The sequence below is a fragment of the Artibeus jamaicensis genome, unplaced genomic scaffold, assembly GCF_021234435.1.
Source record: "Artibeus jamaicensis isolate MK-2021 breed Jamaican fruit bat unplaced genomic scaffold, CSHL_Jam_final scaffold_1019, whole genome shotgun sequence".
Classification (NCBI taxonomy): Eukaryota; Metazoa; Chordata; class Mammalia; order Chiroptera; family Phyllostomidae; genus Artibeus; species Artibeus jamaicensis.
Window position 1 is genome coordinate 21,814,212 of NW_026522025.1, and position 26,731 is coordinate 21,840,942.

A 26,731-nucleotide genomic window follows, 5' to 3' on the forward strand; every position below is an offset into this window, starting at 1 on the left:
TCAAGATTTCTAAGCAATCACTTCTTTATTTAGTTTAGATAAAGACTTCCAGCATAGGACACTGTTAGGACGAGATCGTTAGGAGCTATGTACAAGTGAAGTAAGGTAAGTGCAATACGAAACTAGAAAAACTTAAGTTTTTTATTCCCTATAGGATCATCGCAGGTCACCACATTAGAAAATAAAAGCAGATCATTCTTAATGTGTCAAATTTGTTTATTTAAAAATATAACACACATCCCTATTGCACAAACAGGTAGTTCTGAATCTAATGTGCAATCAGACCAGTCCAGAAGTCCCTACCTGGAGACTACATGCAGCTAGTGTCATATCGCACCCAGAAAGGGCCACTGTCCTCACAGGACACGCGGGTCAGTGGTGATCCACCATTAACACATACTTAAGAAAATGTGTAAATACTGGAAAACTAACCAATGTGTCTGGACATTGTTTATCACGCCCTTCCAAGAGACTTGTTGATCACATAGAAGACTTATTTGGACAAAGGATCTTGTTTAAACCAGAAAATCTTCAAAGTCTAATAAAGTTCTGGGCTAATCATGAACAAAAGAAACTTTATAAGGAGAAGTAGGCTTGGAAATCAAACTGTCTTATGTTTCATTAGAACGTTTTAGTCAAAGGTATGAAACCCATGATCAAGCTTCAGAAACTGCAGGAGTGTACCCCAATGCCAAGGACCACAACACTCTCCTTTCTGCTATGACTGCTGGGTCACAGGTGAAAGGTGTGAAGAACATTGCCAGCTATAACACAAACTGTGTACCCTACACCCAGGATCTCTAAAGACAAATCTTGTTTTTTAGCATAAGAAACTCACTGAGTCAAATGGATGCCAATAAAAGAAAGACTATATAAGAAACACTGGAGTAAGTGTTTCTTACTCTAATTACACAGGAAATGCATGAAAGAATTAATCATGATATGAGAAGAATCATTTTGCCAGTGGCCCCGCTGTTATGAATGATATTTTCATGAGCTTGGACCACTTTCTCCAATGGATACTGAGAACCTATGACCGGTCTCAACCAACCAACTTCCATCCCAGCTTGCAGGGCTGCTGCAAATTGCTGAAATTCCTCCTGCGTAAAAAAAAAGGTGGGAGAGGGGGTTTCTGTAAAGAAATATATGAGCTGATTTTCAGAAGCATTAAATATTTTTAGACTCTAAGAAAGCATAAAGAGTTTCTCACGAAAGTGTGGCTTTTGTCAACCTGTGCAGAACAATAGAAAAAGTAGCTCTCGATACTGTAACCATAAGTCCAACTTGTCTGAGACAGCATCAGTTTACAAAATACATACTGTCCTGCAGTAACTACTAATACTACCCCTTTCCTCTCTCAAAAGTGTCCTGACATGGAAAATAAATGATGCTGCCACCCTAGTAATCTTCTAGGGACTAATCTTTAATGCACACATCTAGTCATATGACTGAGTCTAGCATTTACTTAAGCCTCGGTCTGCCTGACTAGGCAAGTTACAGCAATCAGAATGACCTCTTTTCCTACCTTGGTTGATGAATAGAGAGCAAGTCCAATTATACTAGATTCCTTTGCCATGGTATCCCGTGGGTTTATTTCAATAGGACCTCTGCTGCCAACAACCTATATGAGGAACAACACGTATACAGCTAACGATTCCTGCAAAACAGTGTTACATTATGATAAAACTTCGAAGTGGTAAAAAAAGAATACTTACTATTACTCGTCCTCCGTATGACAGAAGATTCAAATCATTACTAAGATTTACATTAGCTAACATTTCAATAATAACATCAATTCCTTTATCACCAACAGATTTCTGTATAACATAAAAGAATGCAAAGTTAAGAAAACAAGTAAAAAAGACTATAAAATAGTTATCATTGTCCCATATATTACAGAAATGTTTTGAATGATATAAAATGCACATTTTTAAGATTAATAATGCAAGTTTTAAAATTATCTCATTATAGAGTGATGATGTAATTCCAAGGTATGAGTCACAATATGATAAAGATTTATACAAAATAAAATACTATTATAAAATAATAAAATTTGTTTAGAATTTTCACATGCTTAGACTCCAACATGACTACAAAATATTTTTTCTTAGTTGAAAACGTTCCATATTTAAAATGTATTTTCATAGAGAAACAAATAAATAAAAAACAACCCCCTACAGGGCTCCCATTTTTATTAAAAAGCAAAAGCAAACAATGGCTGCGCAGCGTTGCAGGACTGTTCTGTGTGCACATTCAGTTTTGTTCTAAGTGGTTTACAATCAGCTCGGCACACTGACTTCTTTTATTTGGGCTCTCAGATGTTAGTTCCCAACACCCAAAAGTAGCTCTCAAATAAGCTATACATATCTACCTTATATTCATCTTATTTTAACAAAATATAAACACCTGTGTCAGGTACCGTGCTACATACTGGGAGTTCAAAGACGGAAACAGGGAGCTCAGAACACAGCCAGGGAGAAAGATGGGAAATACGCACTCATAGCTGCAATGTAACGGCTCAGTACTACATTAGCAGAAATAAACTGCAGGTTATAATAAAAGAAGGAGCTACAACTCTGATCAGCTGCAATGCTCACAGAAAGTCCCACAGATGAATAGGAAGTTCCTGAGCAAAAAGGAAGAAAGAAGAACATGAGGAAGGTACACAGGAGGCAGAGGCAGTCAGACAGAAAAGAGAAAAGCGACGATGTCAGGACTGAGTCGGGACTGGAAAGCAGCCCAGCAGGCCTGGGGTATGTATCTGGGCAGGTGGGGGTCAGGAGAGAGAAGGAGGCGAGGGTGGGGGGGGGGGTGGAGATCGTAATTTGGGACAGGCTGAAAGTGCACTGAATGCTGCATCAGAGGGTTTGCAGTTTAGGGGCAAGGGTTCATTAGTTCTTGTGCCAGGCACTGTTTACGCTGGAAGTCCAGCAGAAAACAAGAGAGACAAACGTTCCTATCCCCGTGGAGCTCCCATTTTAGTTATTTCTAGAGACCTTTGTGAGGTTTTTTTTTTCCTTTTTTCCTTTTTTAAGGAGAACCAAATGACTCTGGAGATAGCAGAGAAAATAAAAGGCTACATTAGCTCAGCTATGAATAATAGGGAAGGCTAGAGAAAATGAAGTCTAAACTAAGTCACAATGGTGAAGGGAACAAAGAAAAAGTGATACATTTGAAAGGCTCATCAGAGATGAAACTGATATAATGAAGTGATCAACCTGATGGGTTGGCTGCAGGGAGAACAGTGATTAAAAGATAGGAATAAAAAATGAAATGTGGGTTTTGTCTTGCATGACCAGATGAATGGCAGTGTCCAGCAGGCAGATGAGGCCAGAGACAGTGTGGAAACCCACATCCCTCATGACATGGGTACTCACTGAATCCATGGGCATATGAGAGATTGATCAGGTTGGAGGTCTAGCACCAGAGAAGATGAGAGACCAAGGGGAAAGCCAGAAGAATACCAACATTTGAGTAATATGAAGAGGAAGAAGACTGCAAATGCAGTTAGGGAGATGATCAGAGAACCAGTTTGTGGGAAGTGTGCACAGGGTCAATTGCTGCTGAAAATCAAATGGGATGAGGACAGAGACAAGAGCAGCAGACTGCTAATGAGGAGCTTGTCAGTGACTTTTGACTGGTAATGTAAGAAGCTGGGGTGGAGATAAAACTGCAGTGGGAGGTGATGAGAGGCAAGGAATTAAAAACAGTAAGAACAACTTTTCCAAGAAGTCTGGTGGTAAAGAAGGTGGGGGTGGGGCATTAAAAGGTTAAAAGAATGTTTTTTGAGAGAGACTAAGTGGAAGGAACCAGGAGAGATGCTATGCAGCCTCATGGTCTTAAAATTAGATTACTGCAAAACAAAAATATATTCTTAAAATAACCATTTTCCATTTTTGTAAATACTCTTGGAAACTGGTATCAGGAGTGAACAGTCCATTAATTTTAGGTTTCCTAGACATATGACAAAGGCATGCCTTGACTCAGTTTTTTGGCAAGATGATTTGGTGGTAAACTCTCACTCATCCTTTCCTCAATTTGTAATGACCTAGTTTACACAGTAATCAGTACTTGGAAAACTGTAATTCTTTCTCAGCAAGTAGTTTGAGAATTAGCAAAGTAATCAGAGTTTAGTAAATTGCTACTAGAGCAGAAATGGAGAACTTTAGAATCTGCTTGAATTCTATTTCAGCAATGGGATATATGCAACAACTAATTAAATGCTACCTTACTACTTTGGATGAGGTAGTGATTATTCCTCCAGAGCATCTAGTTAACAAATAAATGTGATTCCCTAGGCTAGACATATCCAGTTTGTAATCTGAGGATACCTCACCTTCCATGGAAAAATTATACCAAAGAAATACTAAGAATATCTCACAGGTGCTAATACAAAGCTATAAATTTACTTAAACTGTGATTTGCATTAAAAAGTAAATTTCTACAGCTATAAGACTTGAGAGGCTAAATTTTAACTGGTAAACATGAACAAGACAGAAATGAGAGTGAAGGTTTAAAATTAGACAACTAATTTTTAAATTAAAACATTAAAATACATAAGCATAAAAAACATAAGCATTAAAAAAAACAACTTTGAGAGTGGCTGATAAAAAGAACTTACCAAAAAAAAGTAAGTCCCTTAAGAAACAAAATTTTACTTTTATAAAAGTGTAGAAAAGTCTTACCTTAATTTTATCAATATAATTAACTTCCCTGTGATTAAACACTTCATGGGCTCCATTTTGCAAAACAATGTTTCGCCCCTCCTCCGTTCCAGCTGTGCCCAAAACCTTTAAGCCATAGGCTCTAGCAATCTGGCATGCTGCTAGTCCTACCTGAAAAACAAAGCGTAACCCAGTTGTTTTGTTTTGGGGAGTGGTCTACATTTTTTTAATTTGTCAATTACAGTTAACACTCAATATTATTGGGTTGGCAAAAAGTTCATTTAGTTTTCTCCATAAAATAAGACATATTTTTCATCTTCATCAATAACTTTATTGATTTGGGTATTTTGAGTGTGTCGGCTATCTCCCACATGATGTAATAATGATCATTTTCAATTAATGTCTCGATTTGATTGCCACCAATTTCCACTGCTCTACCTGACTGCAGAGCATCAACCTTCCCATAAGAAATCACCAGCATGAAACTTTGAAAACCACTTTTGACACATTGGATCAGCCACAGCACCTTCTCCACACACTGCACAGATCTTTTTTTGTGTTTGTTGCATTTTTACCTTTCTTGAAATAATAAAGCACAATATGCCAAAAATGTTGCTTATTTTCTTCCATCTTCAACATTAAAATGGCTACACAAAAATTCACCAATTTTAATGTTTTTTAAAATGCACACGGATATGACAGCTGTCACAATACAATCTAACAAAATTGTTTTGAATGAAGTTAAACACAACAAAGCACTACTAGAGAAAAAAAACAAACTTTATGGCCAACCCAATCTTTTATATTCGTTTCAGGGGTACAGCACAGTGGTGAGACATATAAAATAATTTACAAAGTGATCCCCCCAATAAATCTAGTACCTACCTGGCACCATACGTAGTTATTACCATATGACTGACTATAAGAGGTCCATCCAGAAAATATCCAGCAAAGTAATAAGAAAAAAGGAGACATTTACTGAAGATGGTACAAGAGACATTATACATAGGAAAATGATGCCTCTGTCCCCTTCAAAGTAGGCACTGTGGGACCTCACACAGTTCTCCCAGTTACCATCAGTTGCCCTGTCATATTTTCTTGAATATCATCGACAATCTAAAATGTCTTCCTTTTCAAAGGTGATTTTAGTGTTGGGAAAAGCCAGAAGTTACAGGGTGCCAAATCTGGGCTCTAGGGGAACTGGTTAACCTGGGTGATATGACGTTTTGCCAAAAAACTCTGCAGGAGACATGATACACGAACAGGCATGTTGTCATGATGAAGCTGCCAACTACCAGTTGCCCACAGCTGCAGCCTTCTGAATCACCCAAACAGTTTCCATAGAGGAATGTTCAAACTTAAGCAAAAATTGATGCAGGTTCCTTGCTCCACTCACTCAGTCATTTAGAATGAGACAGCCACACAGTGCGCGTGCTCTCTCAATGGCGTCTACTGCCCCCACTGACTAGTACAGTGAAGTGGTCACTGCTCACTCATGCACATTGCAGTCCCCTCTCCTCGGCTACCAGGTTACATCAATGTTGCACAAACCATTCTTGTTATGTTAACAATGGCTGGGCTTTTTCCAGACAGATCTCATATTCCTTATGCTGGACTTTACATCCTGGTGACTATTCTCTAACTACAAATTTGTATTTCTTAATCCCTTCATTTTTTTCACCCGGTTCCACAATCTACCTCCCATCTGGCCACTGTTAGTTTGTTCTCTTAACCCAGTAGTTTTAGATTGTTGTATCCTTGCAAACATTTATTAAGTATATATACAAAGAACTTAAAGTTCTTCTAACTCATATCCTATTGTTAAGGAACTTCAAGTTTAAATAAAGAAATAAGAACAACAGCTAACTTTTATTGAGCATTTATATTATATCAGGTCCCACACTAAATAATTTCTATGCATCTGTTTATTTCATCCTCACAAGAAGCCTATGAAGCAGATATGATTATTGTCCCTATTCTACAGTAAGTGAAACCTATAAAATGTAAGTAACTTGGGGAGAAAGGCACTTCCTTTCCGTCTGGCCACAGCCGTCAGGTAAGCCAAGACGGGTGCTTGCAAGTACACCCAGGAGGACGGAGGAAGAAGCCGTCCTATGTGATGCACTTTCTTCTCACAGTGCACTGCTGGCAGTACCGCCAGCTCTGTGCTCCACAGGGACCCCCGCCCCACCGGGCCCAATAAAGCACCCAGGCTGGGACAGAAGGCCAAGCAAGGTTATGTCATATATAGAATCTGTGTGTGCCGTGGTGGCCACAAATGCCCTGTTCCTAAGGGTGCAACCTGTGGCAAGCCCGTCCATCACGATGTAAACCAGCTAAAGGTTGCCTGAAGCCCTCGGCCTATTGCTGAGTAGCGAGCTGGATGCCACTGTGGGGCTCTGAGAGTCCTGAATTCTTACTGGGTTGGTAAAGATTCCACATATAAATTCTTTGAGGTTATTTATTCTCATTGATCCATTCCATAGGCTATCAGAAGGAATCCTGACACCCAGTGGATCACCAAACCGGTCCACGAGCACAGGGAGATGCGAGGGCTGACAACATGCTGGCCACAAGGGCCAAGGCCTTGGGAAGGGCAACAAGTTCCACCACACTATTGATGGTTCTTGCCCTGCAGCTTGGAGAAGGCGCAATACTCTCCAGTTCCACCGTCACCGCTAATATGTGTCATGTTTGTAAGATTCTTAACTAATAAACAATTTAGGACAGTCAAAAAAAAAAAGGAAGTAAGTAAGTAACTTGCCCAGGTTACAGGGATAAAAACAAACTGGACCAAAGCATACAGCAGAGCTTGAGTTTTTAACCACGGCAACAATATATTTACTTAGCATCTGTTTTGTACAAAGGTAGGGAGTTTAAAAATTATCAAAATATGTTCACTGACTTCGTATTTTACATATAAAAATACTACATAATAAACGTGAGGCCTCTATCGGAAGAGACAGGTACATGGGCAAATTTACTCATCTGTGTGACATTATTGAGTGTTTCCTATGTGCCAGACATGGTACTTCATGCAAGAAACTTACATTCTAAAGATGGGAGAAGATGATAAACAAATACCTAAACAAAGTACAGTCAGAAAATAAAAAAGTATATAAAAAAAACATCCTACTGGGTTAGAAAGAAATCAGGAGAGAGGTTAGTTAGGTCATCGGGAAAAGCTGCTCTGAAGAGATCAGACCCTAATGAAGTCAGGGACGAGCCACATGAAGATCTGGAAAGCCACAGAGAGAAGGCTGCGGGCAGCATGGTCATGGCTAACCTGTGAACTGGGAATGAATTTGGGTTGCTCAAAAGAAAGAGGGACAATGTGGCTTGAAGGGCACATGGGACAAAGTGGAAGAGGAGGCTAGAGAGGCACTGAGAGGCCAAGACACTCACGGCCTCGGGGGTAAAGGCTTGGATTATATTAAAGAGCCATGCAGAACTACCAGAGAGTTTAGGTCAGATATGATCCAATTTAGTCTTTAAAAAGAACACTCAAATTATTTGAGAGGCAGAAAAGAGAGATGCAGGGAAATCAGGGTAGGAAGACCAGTTAACAACTGATATACTTGTCTAAATAAGAGGTGAAGCTGGTTTGGACTGACATGGGAAATAATAACAAATTCAGATACAGTTCATAGGTAAACTGAAGGGCTTCCTCACATGAAGAAAAGAGAAAACTCAAGGATGTCTCCTAGGTCTTTGGCCAGATTAACTAGGTAGATTAATGGGATGAGGAAGAGTAGGGAGGATCAAGCTTTCAAAAGCATCAAGAATTCATTTTCAACATGCTGAGTTGTATATGACTCACCAAAATGGTGAAGTTCAGTAATCAGCTCAATACGGGTGTGGGCTCGAAAGAATTTAGAGCTGGCAATAATAAATCTTAGGCTTGTCAGTTTACAGATGGTATGACCATGGGAGTAGATGAAAAAAATAAAAATAAATCAGGCCATTGGGTTGCCAGAAAAAATGTGCTTAATACAATATAAAGAATAAAAACATTTTAGAAATACAGAAGTAAGCAATTATTTAAAATATAATAGTTAGCCATACACGTTTGATTACACGCTAAATGAATGGTACAGATAAACGGCACACACGGTCAGAGCAGCATTTCTCCAGCCTGGTACTATCAACATTTTGGGCCGGACAGTCCTTTGTTGTGGGGCTACCCTGTGCACTGAAGGATGTCCAGCAGAATATCTCACTGCTACCCGCGAGATGGCAGAACCCGCTACCCAGATGCAATAAGTAAAGATGTCCCTAGACACTGCCCACTGTCCTCGGACGGGAAGGGGGATGCTGGAACTCCACCCCTTGTTGATAACCACTGATGCAGAGGAAGGCAAAAATCACCATGGGTTGGGCATGAAAGAAAAGAAGTAAAGTGAAAAATGATGACAGAACCTAATAAAACTTGTAACAGTATCGCAACCTCCCAGGCCTGAGCTGGACCTTAAAGTTGATATGGCAGGTGAGCATGATAAGCCTGAACTCAACTGGGTTATGAAAGGAATTTGATTTAAGCAAAACCACATGGAACTCACTGTCTGATGAGTGAGAATACCAGACACTATGGGGTTAGCAAAGTCAATTTTTACTACTTAATTTGCGATTAGAAATTTCAGTTAAAAAAAGACGTTTTCATAAAACCACATTTAACCTAAAACCTAATGTAAATTTATCTCCTTATGCACTGTTGTAAAGGGACACTTAATCGGTATTTTAAAGGCCCTGTTTATTCTATTTTTGTCAACAATTATACTCACCATACTCCCTCAATAGATATGTCTACCCCTCTGCTTCTACTTATTTTGCTGACACTATAACAGGGCACTCCCCACGAATGGATCCAGATGATAGCTGTGTTCAGAAGTTGCATATCAGTTTAAATACTCAACATAATCCCAAAGGAATGTGCATTAAATGAGCACAGAATGTACAAACAGATGCAAGAAAAACCCGGCACTGTTTCCCTCCCGCTGGGCAGGGAGGATCAGAGTGTTTCACACACCAGGCTGCCCATCTACCCCTGCCGGCCAAGGATTTAACAGACTCAGCCAGCTAGGAGAACCGTGTGGGTTTTGCCTTTAAAAAAATCATGGTGAAGTGACTGGGCTTTTTACAAGAGGGTAAAAGGGAATGAAGAGATTTTCTCTCCCTTTCCTACTGAAATTTCAGAGTACACGGTTAGCTCTCTAAAAGCCAGAGCGATTTAAATAAATGTATGTTTAACAGAGCCTGTAGTTATTTAGGGTTAAATTCAACCACAAAATAGCCTCTTTGGTGAAGGTAAACGATGGGAATTCACCATTGACACCTTAGGTATATTTGTCATATTTTCTCCGGCCCCGGAAGGACAATCTTGGCATTTTACATGTGAAATCTTTCAGAACTGATCTATTTGAGGTCCATAGGAGACTGGGTGTGGAACCTTGTGATGCATCTATCCAAGGCACCAAACAATGGACTGAATTCTCTGTAGTACCTGGCCACCTTTAAAGGTAAAATCACACATTCAGAATGCCACTTACTATTCCAGAATACAATCTACTATGTATTCTGGACAGTATACACTATGTATACTGTCCAGAATACATAGTGCTCTGAAAGGGTTAACCACCTTCCTCAAGGTGAGCCACCTGGCCTGTGTCTCCAAAATTCCTAAACGCTCTACTTGCAGGACAAAGGTCATATGGACTTTTTGCTAAATTCTGCCCTCAGAGCTCTAACTTTTCCTCTCAGCTCCTCAAAGGCAGGTTGACAGCCAGCTTCTTGAAGAAATTACTAACAGCTCTGCATTGGGTGACTTCACTAAAGGGCTTATTTTATAAGTTCTGGGTACTCACTACCCCCACCTTCCTATTAGCATTTTAAGGCAGCAGTTGTGGTGTTAAGAGAACAGCTGTACATTTCGCACTCCATGAATGTCATCACAGCGCAGCAGGCAGGCAGTGGGGGGAGACAGAAGGGACAAAGAATTCGGTGTGGCTCTGCAGTGCCGTCTGGGGCAACGTGTGTAACTCTTTAATGAACCTTAACTCTTTATGTAAGAAAGTACGGAATTAATATTCACCTGAAAGAACTGTTTAAAACTCAAAATGAATAGTCTTACAACATACACCACTTGAAGGCAAAAACGAAGCCAGTTTATCTTGGTCCACACTCAACATTGGTGAAAACCTAATATATAAACATTTTTGTGGGGTAATCTGTTGAATTCACTAATAAAGAAATGCTAAACTAATGACAAAGAATCACCTTCAGGAGACAGAACTTAAAGAAGCTTTACTACATAAAGGAAAAATACACCCTTGGCTATATTTATAAATTTGGCTTTTAAAACTGATTTAAGTGTGAACCCACAAATGAATGCCTGTTTTTAAATACACTTAAAAAATACTTACTCCTCCACTAGCCCCATGAACCAGAACACTTTCTCCAGCTTTCACACGGGCTCTGCAAAAGAAGACATGGGTTCATTATCTCACTGTAAAGCTAATTAAGCTCACACATTTTTAATTATTCTCAAGGAAATTCTACCCTCGGTCCAGCTAACACTTGCCCAAATAGGAAATTCATGGTGAGATGGTCTCCAGGCTCCAGAAGATCAAACAATGATTCTTCAGAGCCACAGATAACAGAAAACCTAAACTCATTCATTTCCTTGTTTACTCAAACACGTGTATTGGCGTCTGTTCTGTGCCTGGCACTGTGCTGAACGCAGGGTCGCGTCGCGGTGCTTCCTCCGGGAGGCTGCAGTCCTCGCAGGCAGGGTAAGTGCAGTTGCTGAAGCCGGAGGGACTGGAGCTCCTCACTGATTCCCACAGAAAGTAGCTCAAAACAAGTTCGTTATAGCCAGTCCTGAATCGGTGACATAGAGCACTGCCCAAGTAAACACGGCAGGTAGACTGTTTAAGAAAACATTTTTACTTTTCCAAGCCTTCAAACATCAGGTTACAGCAGACGTTAAGCTCTTATTTCGGAAAGCAATGCTCAGTCAGCACTGATAGCGTGTAAGAAATACAATAAATCCTGCCACAAAGGTTCCTGTGTCAGCCCTAAAATGTCCAGATTTTCTGGTGAAGTGACACACGTGTGTTACTTCTGGTTCACACTACCACTTTTCTAATGCACTGAAAACAAGGAACGTGCCATAAGACAGATAGGGGACCCTTTATTACTCCAGACGGACAGGTGCTAGCATCACGAGCCAGCAGCTGTTGTGTGACCCAGATCTGACTCCCAAAGAGGATCTCCCGCTTCACGCAGACATGATGTCCAGTCTGGGGGTGAGAACACAGTAATCTGGAGTCAGCTCAAGGCTGTGTGCCAGCAGCTTGGAGGGAAATGGCGGTTATGGGCAGGGGATGAAGCTTTCTCCAACCCTCTTGCTTGAGGTAAGGGGATTGAAGGTATTGAATTAAAGTGTTTCAAATGATAAACTGTGATAACTACTACTAAAACACTTTGGCATTTTAAAAGGTAAAATACAAAAGTAAGGGAACAGGATTACTAATGTTAGATTGTAGCATATGAAATACTTCCCAATGAATGTTTTTTAAAAAAACTTATAAACAACCTCTCACACACTGAAAGCACGTTCTGGATCCCTGGGCCTGCAGTGGGTGGAGAATCCTCTGGGGGGGGTGAGGGGGTCCCCTCCTGGATCCCCACTGCTGTGATCCTTCTATCCTTGCGTGGAGGCATTGTGATGGTTCACTTTATGTGTCAACTTGGCTGGGCCAGGGTGCCAGATTTTGGTCAAACATTATTCTGATCTGAAAGTTTCTGTGAAGGTGTTTTCTTGGATTAAGAGTAACATTCACATTGGTCGACTCTGAGTAAAGCATACTGTCTTCCATAATACGGATGGGCCGTATGCAATTCAGCTGAAGGCCTTAAGAACAAAAAACTGACTTCTCCCACAGCAAAAAGGCGTTCTGCCAGCAGACTGCCTTTGGACTTAACTGAAACTCTTCCCTGAGTTTCCAGACCCTACCAGATTTTTAATTTTGGGCTCCTTAGGGCCCAAGGCAGGGGCCTGAGCCCTTGGCCTGGCCTTCCAAGCTCTTGTCCCCTGCTCCCTCCTAGTCAATGAAAACTAGTACCTGGCACATATGCTTTTCCCTCCACCCCAAAGCCAGCCCCAGTCTAGGATATTTCAACATTCACTGGGCAGAAAACCTTACATCACAGTTCCTGAATTCTCCTCCACATGAGCCACTCTCTCCCAAGGCTGAACCTAGTAACCACCTCCAACCATTCTACCTGAAGAGTAATCAGGCAACAGTATGATGACAACAGTCTCCTATCCTAACTCTGTAAACCCATATTCTATTCAAACCTTTCCTTCCACTTCACAGCGACTGCTGTCTCTCAGTGGATCCTTTTCTGCGCACTTGCAGCTGCTGGCCTCCCCTCCTCCCTCGTCAGCCTGGACCCCGTGGCGGATTACCCCAACTTCTCTCTCTCCAGTGTTTTCCTTCCCTTTGCACTATTCTATTTTGCCACCAGTATTACAGCCCTGAAGTACTGTTAAAACCTAACTTCTTTAATAATTTGGCTAAGACTAGAAAAAAAATCACATGACAATGTGCATTTTGGTGCCACTTTGCCTCCTTCTTAGTGATGAAAAGTAAAGCAATCACATATAAGTTCCTTCAACATTGCACCTCCCTACCCACATGCTTTCCATAATTATACCATCTTTATATCTTCTAGGTTTGATGGATAAGCTGTCCTTCAATATTTGAAGCCAATCTGTCTACATATATCCTAAATCCTTCCCGTCTTGCCTGATGCAGGCTCTTATTCCACACGCCACCCTCCCCCACTTTTCCCAACCTTTTATCTCTCCCCCTCTGCTAGACCCTTTGTCAACTATAAACACGTTCAAGTCTCGTCCATCCTTACGAAAACCCTTTTGTTCCCACACTCTCAAGTACTCTTCTACTCCTTCCTGTCTGTCTCCCCCAACTTTTTATGAGTAGTCTCCATGCAGGAAATTGATATACTCTTTCCTCAACCTACTCAACGAGCACTTGTCCCACCACGCCCCTGAAAATAATCTGACTGAAGTCACTGAAGATGTCCTAATTGCTAAGCCCAACTGTCACTTTTTTTTCCTAAACACACCTCACTGCTGCATTTGACAGCTAGTCTCCCTCCTTAGCAGCAAAATCAACTACTGCCCCTAATACTGCCCGCACTGAATGAGTAGTTATCTGTGCCAGGCTCCACACTAAGAGGTTTGCATTACCTCATTTAATGCTTGCCACACCCCTATGAGGCAGGTGCTGTTAGTTTTTCAAATCAGTAAACTGAAGCCGAGACAGAGAAGTAACTTGACCAAGATAATACAGCTAGTAGCAGGTAAAGACAGGTCTTTCTGTCTTCCAAGACAGTGAGCTAAACAGGTGTTTAGAGAATACCAGGACTTCTGCACTCTTGGTCTTGGAATACACTCTTTTTGGTTTTCTTGGGACTCTGTCCGCTCCCTCTGACCACACCAATACATGTTGACGTTCACTAAGCTTCTATTTTCATTCTACTGTTCTTCTTACTCCCCAAGGGATTTCAATCATTTCATCTTGCCAACTTTCACCCACAAGCTGATATTCCCAAATGTGTACCTCCAGCCTTCAAGCTCATGACTTTTTTATCCAACAGTCTGCTGGATTTCTCAATTAGGATGACCGTCTTAAGTTCAAGTTCAAAACTGAACTCAGCTTCCCTTTGAAACATGTCCCTCCTTTCCTTTGTCACAGTTAAACATGACCCAGGCTACAAAGCTGGAAGTATTCTTAAAAGCTCTTCCTTTACCTAATTCTCCACATGCAGTCGCCAGATATTCCCGATTTTATACCCCAGTTGTCCTTTCCTGTCCACCTCTTGTCTCATGATCTTTGATCTGGCCCAGAAATATTCTGCCCCCATGGTGCTCCTGTAAGACCCTCCCATCCCCTCTATTCCCGTGGCCAAGTCCATCCTTCACACAGCTGCTGAGTGGTATGAGCAGAACAAACACGTTCCCTCCCCTGAATGAAACATTTCATGACCCCAGATCCCTTACAGAACAATGGCAGAGCTCTACGACCAGGCTTTCACAATCCGAGACCTGTGTGTGTGGTGATGCCAGCTAACAGTCATTGGGAGTATTTATCCTTTGTCACTCTGTGTCTTAGAATCTTCTACCCAGCAAAACCAAATTTCTACAGCTGCCCCAGACACCATGATTCCCCCCACAAACCAGCCACTCCCGCTGTCCAGAGTGCCCTCTTCCCTCCCAGCTGCCTCCCCAGGCTAATTCCCTCTGACCATTTTCGAATACGGCTTTAACATAACCCAGCCTTACACCTTGCCAGGAAGACCTATCTCACCACCACAGGCACATCCCCTGTGATCCCACAAACCCCTGTGCACATCTCTATCACCGCACTTTCTACACTGTATGTAACTGCTATCACTCTACGTCCACCTCCCCTACCGGACTGTGAGCATCTTAAATACAAAGACAATGCTTTGTTGTTTTTGTATCTACAGTATTTAGAACAATCTCTCATATTAGCAGTTTCCACTCCATAAAAGCTGAATGCTAACTAAATGGTACCCCCAAATGATAGACAGAAGGTAGGAAGAAAAGCAATTAACACTGCCCTCCGTTGTTGTTCACTATCTAGTCGACAGAGCGTTATTACCTGTGGAGCAGAGCTCGATAAGCAGTAAAATATGGGATGCCAATGGCAGCTCCTTGTTTAAAGTCCAGTTTTTCTGGCAGCGTGTAAACAGTGTCTTCGGCCGCGACAGCAAACTCTGCATAGCCCCCAGAGATCGTGCTGGTAGTGAAAACTCGGTCACCTTTCTGGGGGAAGCAGCAAATTTATGTCTGTGTCAGGGATTAAAAATGACATCAAAATGGGGACAGTCTTTTTTTCTGATCCCTCTGAACTTTTTTCCTCAAATACAATATAATAAAATACAACGTCACATGAGTTGCAGGTGCACAACACAGGACTTAGACATTTATGTCACTTGTGAAGTGGTCACTCTGGGCAGCAGTCCTTTTTAATGCAGCCTTTACTACAAGAAATAAACATTTATATGGTTTCCTACATCTTAGGGTCTCACAGAAATAACTTTAAACTACCAAATATTTTTAAGTATTTTATTAAGGGGAACCAGTGAGAAGAAAAATAATGAGAAATAGAAAAAGGGAAAGGAAAGCAAGTCTCCAGAATGGTATAATGATGATAATGATAATGAACCTTTATTGAGAGTGTACTGTGCTAGGCACTATGTTAAGTGTCTTAGGAACATTATATAATTTGATATTCATGATAGCTTAAGAGGTAAGTGCTTTCATTTTCTCTACTTTAGAATTAATCCCACTCTACAAATAAGAAAATTGAGGCCAAAAGAAATTCTGTAATTTGCTCCGATCAAGTAGTAAATGGCATTTAATAAAACCATTTTTGCTCAAAATACTAAGGAGAAAAAACAAAATGTACGGTGTTACGCTGGCCAGGTGGCTCAATCGGCTGGAGCATCATCCAGTGCACCAGAAGACTGCAGGTTCAATCCCCAGTCGGGGCACATTTAGGAAGCAACCAAGTAATGTTTCTTTCTCACACTGATGAATCTTTCTCCCTTCCTGCCCGCACTACCCCTGCCTCTCTCTAAAAAATCAAAAAACATACTTCAGGTGAGGATTTTTAAAAAAGTAATTTTTCTTTCACACAAGAATTACCTGTTCTGAATCCTTTCCATAGATTCTTTCACCCCTGTATTTCCTTCATTTGCCATGTTTATACCCAAAGCAAAACACTATGCCTGGTCCCAGCAGCAGGATGAGCCAGGACTGGCGCCTTCACTCGTCCCAGCACCAGAAACGGCAAACTCAGTAAACGTCCATGTGGCCCTCCCTGCTGAAGGGCAGCTGTGTGAATGAGGGTGAGACGAGGCACTGCACACGCACAACAGGGCTGCCCAATGCGACCTGCACACCAGGGAAACGACACTGCCCACCACACACACCTGCCCTAACTTCTCTTCCTTAAAAAAAAAATTCCTTGAAATAAGCACAACATTAAGACAATAATGCTCAGCATACTTAAATGTGTCCTGTAATGAAGAGATCTGAAAAAGTAACGGCGGTCTGCGGTGGGGCACAAGCACACACGACTCACAAGGCATCTAGGACTCAAAGACAAGCACTGCTGCTTCATAGTGTCACTGTAAACGGTCAGGTGTGACTGTGTAAAGATTAAGCCTGCTTTTACAGCTTAAAACCAAGCTGCATTAATTTTAGTGTAATTCAAACATGTACCAAGAACCCACTATTCAGAAAGCACTACTTTGAGCTCTGTGAAAGATAGTAGTAGCAAGACACTCTCTTTAATATGAAGCATCCTGAACTCAAAGAAAAGAGAAGTAACACAGAAATAACTACAAAGCAAGGTAAATGTGATGAGCCATTAAAAGTAGATACAAGAAAAATGAAGAAATTACTTCCAAGTTAAGAGAATCAAGAATACCCTCACTGAGAAGTTAAGATTCGAGGTAGGTGTTGAAGGGTAGACAATTTAAACACTAGAATTGAGAAGAGTTGCTGTGGGTGAAGAAAACTAAGTAAGGGAATAGTGGCAGAAAAAAGAAGCCAGCATTCACTCACAAAGAATTAAGTAGTGTAACGTATGGCATGTAATTGTTTGGAGATATAAAAAGAACAGAAATGAAAGCTGACGTGTAAAATCCCTTAAACCCATGTTGATAAGTTTCAGTTTAATTCTGCCAAGCAGAAGAATCAATATGAACAAAGAATCAAAGATGAAAAGAGCATGGACTGTACAGGGGAGAACAGAGAGTTATTACTAAACTGCAGCGAGAGAACAAATAGGAGATATGAACGGAAAGATAGGTGAGAGAGCATAAAATAGACTTCTTTTATAATATAAGCAATTTCAACAATATCCTGAAATCTACACAAAATGAATGCAAGAATTAATTGTAAAACAATCAGAATTACATTTTATAAAATGCCCTTACAGAGCAAGGGCAGATTCAAACAGGAAGGACAGAGGGTGGTAAGGGAAGGGTCTATTACAGAAGTTCTGGTGAGGGCCTGGGAAAGAACGTTCCTAAACCACCACGAGTAGATGTGGAAAGAGAGAGAAAACAGTTCTAATAAGGGAGAGCTGAGTGAGGGAGAGCAAAGAGAAAAGCCTCAAACCCCAGAAGTCACCAACAGTCGCAGGAGAGAGGAGCAGAGATGAAGCAAGAAAAGACAAGCTCAGGTTTAGACACGCTCAGTAAGAAGTTTTGGAGACTGACCGCGTGGGTCCCGGGCACTCCCGCACTACTTTCTGTGAGGACGGAAATGTCCTGCCTCTGCACCATCCAACAGCAGACTGGACACTTAGGGGCAGGCAGCAGTGGCAATGCTGCTAGTGTGACTAAGGAACGGTTTCCTTTTTAAGTTAATATTGAATTTTAAATGTGGCTACCAAGCTTAGTAGCTAGACTTACCTAGGGGATCATTTTGTAAATTATATAAATTTCTAACCACTATGCTACATTGTGGAAACTAATATAAAATATTGAATGTCAACTGTAGTTAAAACTTTTTTAAGTCTTTATTCAATACAAAAAAATAATAAAATAATAAAAATTTTTTTAAAGAAAAACAGTCTAAATATTAGGAAAATGTTCACTACCTAAGTAAGAAAAGGAAATAGTTCTTGTGATGAATATTTGGTTGGGCTTAAAATACTGACTCAATAAAATATTTAGACCTTTTTATATAAAAAATTCTATGCAAAAGATATCCACGTCATGATGGGAAATACGGGTGCACATGAGATCATCATGAAGAAGGTACGCAACACAAAACACAGAGGCCTAAGCAGGGACTGGGAGCACCGGGCAATGCCAAGGTTTGAGGAGCATCCAGAGAAAAAGAGCCTTGAAAAAGAATGCTCAGAAAGGAAGGGGGGAGGAGAAGAACAGGAGAACACGTCTCAGAAGCTGCAGAAAAAAGATTTTTTTAAGAAAAAGTAAGTGACTGAGAGTGTCAAATGTCACAGAGAAGTCAAGAGAGATAATGACATAAAAGGGCCCATTAACTCCAGCAATACAGATGCCATTAGTGACATTAGCAAGAATCACATCAGTGGAGCCTGGGGGCAGAAGCCAGGCTGCCACCGGCTAAGGAGGAGGGAGCTGCAGGAATCTGCCTGTCTTCCTGTTCAGGGGCCACGTTAATCATCTCTGTCTCCGTCCAATTGTGGTAAATGAGTGGCCAAAGTTGAGCGGGTCAAGGAATTATGAGGAAAGATGCTGGAACATAAATATACTCTCTCTGCTTTAAAAGTCTTTCGGCGCTTAAATAACAAAAGCCCTGATCATAACACTTTCATCGACTCCATCACCTTGTTCTGTCTGAGTCGGAGCTCAGAAAATGTATAGAGACCTTGCATTTTTTCATTTTTACTTATTCTAAAATGATTACATTCCCTTTACTTTGTGAAGCTAAATTGGTACAAAGTACTAAAAATGATGTTGGTTTGTGCCCTCACCAGTGTAGCTCAGTTGGTTGGAGTATCGGGTTCTGGGTTTGATTCCTAATCAGGGCACATGCCTGGGTGGCAGGTTTGTCCCCAGTTGGGACGTGTGCAAGAAGCAGCCAATCGATGTTTCTCTCTCACATTAATGTTTCTCTCCTCTCTCTCCCTCCCTTCCCCTCTCTCGAACATTAATAATCATGTCCTTGGGTGAGGATAAAAAACATTACGTTGGTTTGTGTATTAGCAAGAGTGAGAGAACAATATAATTTTCCTGTTTTCTTCCCTAACATATTTCCATTAAAAGGTTCACTATTTCATTTTGTGGGGATGTGGAGATACAGAAATGACCCTGCACTTATTCTCCACGATGCAAATAAACAAGGCCTCTGGCTAAGAGATAACTTCTTTGTTACTAGAGGAGTCCCCTAAGTGGAAGAAATTGGGTAATACTTAATACAGACACATTTTAAAACTATGTTAAAATATGTTAAGAAAAATACGAAGCTGAAATAGAAATAATTAAAAAATGTAATACCTTGAAAGCAGATACATTATCTCCAACAGCTGCTATTACCCCGGACACATCCAAACCAGGAGTGTAGGGCAAGAGTGGTTTTCTACTGTAAGTACCAGAGCGAATGTACGTGTCCACTGGGTTCACGCCGCATGCGTGTACTTTGATTAGAACCTGCAACGACAGCGCAGTAGTTTACACGGAGCATTCAGGCATTATGCTAGGACTGTAATGGTGATGGAAGCTATAAAAATGGAGGGGACAATCTTGCTTTCCGTGGGCTCACATTCCAGTTTTGCAAACCCACATATAAATAAAAATATAAGATAGACTGGCTTATGTGCAATATTAAAAACATCTTGGGAAAACGGTGATGGAAATATTTGAGATGTGTGGCAGAGACCTCTATGAGCTCATAAAATCTATTTCCTCCTCCTGGGTACAGAGGACAACTATTGTTTCCTAGCTCCTTTAGAGTTATGAGTAGCCAAATGAGCGAGTTTCAGCTAAGGGAATGTGGACAAAAGTGATGACAGCCATTTCCAGGCCTGACCCCTGAGGACCTTCCTTGGCAGTCCACACTGCTCCTGCCCTTCGCTGGGGCCTCAGAGGACAAGTGCCCACAGTGGCAGAGCCACATGGGCCCTAAACCACCGTTGGAGAAGCGCTACCCACCAACATTTCAGAATGTGGGGATTTAGTGAATAAGAAAAAATTTTCTACTGTTGATTTATTCACATTTTGAGGTTACATCCACTACAGAATCTTATTTTACCTTAACTAACACAGAATTACTTCTGCTGTAAGAGTAAGGGAGGGCATTTCAAAGAAAGTATATTTGTACCAGGCCTTAAAGGATGAGCAGAAGTTCTCTGGGAACTGGAGAAAACTTGAATTTCAAGTTAAAGGACTATTTTGTGCAAAGACAGAAGGGACAAAAGGGCCTCATGGAGAAAGCAGACAAGGCTCGATGTTATTACAGCGCAATCTACTGAGAAGGGACGACAAGAAATAAATCTATAAAGATAGGGTATGGCCAGACTGTGAAAACTCTCCTAAGGCTGGCTAAAAAAATCAGACTCAGGAGCCATGGAAGGTACAGGAATAAAAATACATAATTTTTACTGAAAAAGTATATTGTTAAAGTTAGTGGAAATGATTAAGCTCTACATTTAAAGTCTCTTAAATCGTATGTGGTAAACAGGCATAGAGAAGAAAATTGTTTTCCTAATGTATAAAAAATAAAAATCAGGAAAATCTGTAATAGAATCACTACACAACTACCTGTGACTCCATTCAGAAAAGGCCGATTATTGTACTGCACAGATGATTCTCAAGTTCAAAACATCCTTAAAACGAGACATTATTTCTTTTCTTCGATCTACTTCACTATAGGAATTACGTTATCTCAGTCGGAGCTCCTAAACAGTGTAAACTGTGTCCTAACTCAATGTCTTTCCAATCACTGTGAGTCTGCTTCTTTTGAATGTTAATTTGATGTGCTAGAGCCTCATGCTCTGTAATTATTGCCTATTTTTAAGTAATTAGTTCCACCTGATGGTCTTTTGGAACCGGTACTGCAACATCCGACTGGACTTTCAGCACTTCTGGTCCACCAAATTCAAAAACTCGAATAGCTCTCATCAACTTCTGTCCAGTCGCCATGGTGATCTAGAGACTAAGAAAAGAAATTAATGTATTGTCCTACTGTATCTAGGCTATCAGTATGTTTTTTCCCCTGGAGGGTCAGGTCAAACAATTTTTCAAATGACAATTTAAATCACAAGCTTACCACTGATCTCATTTCATGTTTAAAAAGCTTTTATCTTACAAATCCTTCAGCTACAAAGCAAAATACTTCATATTGCTTCCTGTAGTGATTCAATGCCTTCAACAGGGAATCAAACATGCAAACAAAAACATCCAGATAGGTATAATATAACGAATATCAAAGGTGTCCTTCTGTATAAGCCTGGGGTGCATCATCTTGGAAACTTTAGGAGCTAATGTAAGTTTTAGTAACATTAAATAAATAGATCTTCTTTTGTTAAATTATTTCAAATACATAAAGAATTACAAAGACTATAATAAACACATTCATCTCCCACCCACCTTTAACAAATCTTAACATTTAAAAAACCTAAAACATTACAGATATTACAAGCCTCTGGTACCCATCCCCAAACCCATTTCTGCCCCACCCTTCCATGAGGAAGGGTTTACCATAAACTTGTAACTGTTACCATAAACTTGGTGCTCATCATTCCCAGGCATGATGCTATCCATTACTACATGTGGATACATTACCAAACAATATATGCTAGGCTTTTTTGCATGTTTTCAAACTTTACTTTTAAGATCTTTATTTATTTTTAGAGAGAGGGGAAAGAAGGGAGAAAGAGTAGGAGAGAAATATTGATGTGTTAGAGAAACATCCACAGTAGCCTCTCGCACACCCCCAACCAGGGACCTGGCCCACAACCCAGGCATGTGCCCTAACCAGGAATCAAACCAGCAACCTTCAGGTTTGTGGGGCGATGCCCAATCCACTGAGCCACACCAACCAGGGCTCTAACTTTAGTTAGACTGGATCACGCTGTACTTGATTCTGCAGCTTGCTTTCTCCTCTTAGCATTAAGTTTTTGAGATTTATCGATTCAAAACACTTGGCTTTATGAAGTTCACTCTCTTTAAAAAGGAGAAAAAACATCGAAAACTAAAACACTGCTTTGCAAACCTTCTTTTATAAATTACAAGAGTAATTTCCAGTTACTCTCCTACCTTTCTGTCCTAGCACTGTTAACGTTAAAATGAAAACTCAGAGTCATTTTCCCAAAAAGAGTTGCAGAAACGAGGACTGGAGATGAAAGAATTCAGACTCTTACATGTACTGAAGCTCAGCACAGGGCTACTCAGAGCAGAGTCCATGCTAACTGTAAGATGTCTTTCCACAGATGGGGGAGGGTGATCGTACGCATGTTGATGGTGTTATTAACGGAAAGTTCTTAATGTAATTGGCCAAAAGTTGTGTCATTTAAAAAATCTTTATTTCACATGATTTAATATTGTACCCAGCACAGAGGAGAAAGCAGTTTCCACTGCTGAAAGGCTGTTTAGCAATGACACAATCCTGAAGGGCAGCCTTCTCATAAGAGGGGGCAGAAGCAGGCAAAAGGCCGAAACCTAAGAGCAGCTCGTGGGGCAGCTCTGCCGTCCCTGAGGGTGAGAAGGCCTGTGCAGAGACGACTCTGTGGTCTTGCCACTATGCTTCTATTTTCACTCAGGCTGGGCATTTCTTAGACAAGAAACTGAGAATATAAAGAAAATAAAATAAGGAAAAAGTCATCTAGATCAGGGTTTTCCGTTCTGGAAGTAAGAACACAACTTTCTTTTCTTTCTGTCTTCAGCATTGTGTTAGGAAAGGTGTGGGCTTTGAAATCTGACAGCTCTCAGTATGAATGGCAGCTCCATCATTGACTGGCTATGTGGCCTTGGGTAAGGCAGCTGACTTCTTTCAACCTCTTCATCTAAAGTCAGGGCTCCCACTCCGGGGTAGAGACATGGCAAGCGTCAGCTACAGAACCTGGCCAATGTTTACTCCCATGTATAGATGATGCCATTATTCCTCTCCCACCTATTTTCTCCTTTCCAATTGCGTTTCCATTAAAATATTCTTGATTCTAAAGTTCTATAATCATCTTTGAGTTATCAAAACAATATTTACAGGGCTCTGGTTGTAAAAACAAATCCTTAGCCCCAAAGAGTTCACAGTCGAGAGAATGATTTAAACAAAATATTAACACCAAATATCGGCTGTCATTCATTCAACATTTAGTTTTCGAACATTAACTGTAAGGGAGGCACTGCACCATCCTCAGAGAACACAAAGGGCAGAGAGAAAATGCCTCAGCCCCCCTTCCCCGGCTCCTGCACACCCCCACTCTCCCACACGTGTACACACACACCATGTAGGACTTGGAGCTCTTTCTCCACATTTAGTATCTACCCATTTCCTACCTATTCATTTCTTTCAAGCCCTCACACCTGTCTGCTCACCAACAGACATCACTATCCTCAAAAAACTGTAGCAGTAATAAAAGCAAAATTGCCCTGAAATAGAATCTGTCAAAAATATCTAGCCCATATAGTTTCCCCTTACATTTTGACATTTGCTAAATTGGGAGAAAAGAACAAAGCAAGGAGGAGACTCATACTTAATTCTGGATTTAGAAGATACCCTGCCTGGACCCAAACTATCATATCATCCTGTGGTGCCTGTAAGGAGACAGCCATGACCTTGACAGTTCTGTCTTCTACTTTGTTTCTGGCCATTTTATTTCCCACTGAGCTTTTGCCATTATGACATCAGGATCCAATCAATACTCCTTGTGTTTGAACCCCCTCAGCTACCCACAGGGTCCTGATCTGCTCTGTAATACAGGTGCTATGTCAGAAGGTATAATAAAAAGAATATAATAACACACAAACTGCAACTAGAATTAATTCTTAAAACCTTGCAATACCTGATTTCCTCTAAAAAGCACATCTTTCACATCCATTGATGCACTTATTTTCACGATGGGCAGAGAAGCAACAGTTATTAACACTGTATGCAGAAGTGGAAATAAAATCCCCATCCATTTTATGGACGGGAAAACATTCTAAGGGGAAAAGAGAATGGTCAAGGTCACACAAAACCAAAGAGCCACACCCTAGATGTTGCTCTAAGATTTCATTTCCTTCCTATACAATCCTTTTCACCTCACCCTTTGCAATGTTCACAGAAAGGAGCCTTAATTTCTTAGGAATGTACTTTATTATGCTGATAGAAAGACTGGGTTAGAAATATGAAATTCAACTAAACTCCAGGTAGGATTATGTATTTTATGACCAAGGTATCTGCTTACCATTTGAAATATGTCAAATGCCCTTAAGTTAGAGGACCCAATAGAAACATACATGGCATTATTCTATTAGGAAAAATAATAATTTCCTTATCTGTAAAATGGGCCCAATACTCCCAAGCATAGGATCCTCATGAAGGTTAACAGCAGCAGCAGATGGTGAGTACACCACAGTACCCCTAGCATGTAGTAAGCTCTATTATTTTGAGTAAATCATGTGCAGTCAGCAGTTCTGCCACATTGCTTGTGTTTTTCTAAATTAAACTGCACTTCAAATAAGTTTTTCCACTTCTCGAATATAAACTTTTAAAATTTTTCGCCAAGAATAACTTAGTTTTAATTTTTATTTTATTTGTTAATCTATGAAACATTGCCAGCCAAACTTTGCAAATCTAGGACATTCAGAACTTAAAATTCTTCCTGAAATAGTGATTCTTTCCATGCTACACTCGAATCCTTTAGGTTTAAATGAAAATTAAAGGAGAGCCCTGGCTAGTGTGGCTCAATGGCTGAGTACCCACCTGGCCTGTGAACTAAAGGGTTGCTGGTTCAATTCCCAGTCAAGGCACATGCCTGGGATGCTGGCCAGGCCTGCAATGGGGGGCATAGGAGAAACAAGCACCCCTTGATGTTTCTCTTCCTCTCTTTCTCTCTCCCTGCCCTTCTCTCTAAAAATAAATAAGTAAATTTTTTTTAAAAAAAAGGAAGGTTATTTATAAAAGAGAAAAATCTTAGAAGCTTATTTTCTAAAAATTAAAGGAATAGAGAAAATATTAGAAATGTATTTTAATATGCAATACATGGATCAATTTACAAAGCCAGACCAAAGTCACATTTGGAGAGAAAAGCAGAAGTTAAATAAAAACTTTAGGCAAGAAATAAAATAATAAAAACTTGGAAAGAGAATCACTTGTTATATAATGTGCTGCTGTTCATCAAGATGGACTCGTATAATCATATTATTTACTACTCCTAACGCAGAAGAAATTTAAAAAATTAAAAGTGGCCAAGGATGAGTCTCTTCCTGGCTGTGACCTCGTCAGGTTGCTTGCTGTTCTGGACCTCAGTGCACAATTTTGGTAAGAGAGGGTGGAGGAGTTACTGACTATATAATTCTAACCCTCTCCAGGTCCTCTGATGCAGATTGGATGGAACTGGGCAATCTGCTCTCCAGGGTTGGGCAGCAGAGCTCGGTGGGATTTGCTGCTGCTGCCGAGGCATTTACACAGCCATATCCACTAGCTGCCCACAAACAGCCTGAACTTTAGCCTTTAAATGATTCAATCATTAACACGCATTCCGTGGTCACTGAGATAAGTATCCTGGAAGAACTGTGTAAACATCCAACGATCTGTTAACTGGGTGTTTTTGTAATTTTTTTAAAGATTATTCTAGGTGAGGGTGATCAGATGGAAAAGGTAAAAACAAAAAACAAACAAACAAAAAAACTCTACACATTTCTCTTCAAAAGTGGCATATCTGATGGCAAAGCAAAGGCCAGCCACAGAGAGCTCCGGGCCCCGTGCAGTTGCAGGAACCGACGACAAACCAACTCCCCTAGATGGGTGGTGGGCAGGGGGACGCAGCAAACACGCGCGCAGCAGCAAGAATCCCCCAAACCTCCGCCGGCCGTCCCCAAAATCTAGCGGCTGGTGAGGAAGACGATGCAGGGACAGTGCCAACGGGCACCCCACGGTGTGGAGCCGAAACGCACTTCCTACTAAATCAAAGCTTGGAACTCAGGCCAGACGGTAAAACTCCCCAGGTGATTTACGGAGGAGGAGCTTGCAGCCCCTAGAGGGTAAAGACAGTGGCTAGCAGCAACTCATTCGCTAGTACAGCGCGTAGCCAGCAGCGCCGCCAAAATCAAGTTCGTTTCAGTGTGGACGAGCGCCGTGGAAATGTACGGCTTGAACAGGTAGGGGGGGCTGTTTTAAAACCACTTACCCTGTTCTAGAGTGGGGAATCAAAATCTGCGAGGGCTCCCACTGATTCCACAGAAAAAAGGGGCGGACTTCGACCCCTACAGTATTTACAAATTCTGCCTCGTTCGCGCGCATCTCCCCGCCCCCA

General features: G+C 40.9%; 1 protein-coding gene and 1 pseudogene across 1 annotated transcript; one reads left to right on the forward strand and one right to left on the reverse strand.

Annotated features, from left to right (window-relative positions):
- Window positions 1-26,707, reverse strand: CRYZ (crystallin zeta). The gene is made up of 9 exons (XM_037132814.2): window positions 26,606-26,707; window positions 21,309-21,432; window positions 19,776-19,928; window positions 15,377-15,540; window positions 11,084-11,135; window positions 4,686-4,835; window positions 1,716-1,817; window positions 1,526-1,621; window positions 1-1,100 (listed from the first exon to the last, which is right to left on the reverse strand). The coding sequence occupies exons 2-9, from the start codon at window positions 21,417-21,419 to the stop codon at window positions 936-938; spliced, it is 993 nt and encodes a 330-aa protein (XP_036988709.2). The 5' UTR covers window positions 21,420-21,432; window positions 26,606-26,707; the 3' UTR covers window positions 1-935.
- On the forward strand, window positions 5,448-7,346 carry LOC128625882 (60S ribosomal protein L15-like; annotated as a pseudogene).
- Window positions 26,708-26,731: the final 24 nt, after the last annotated feature.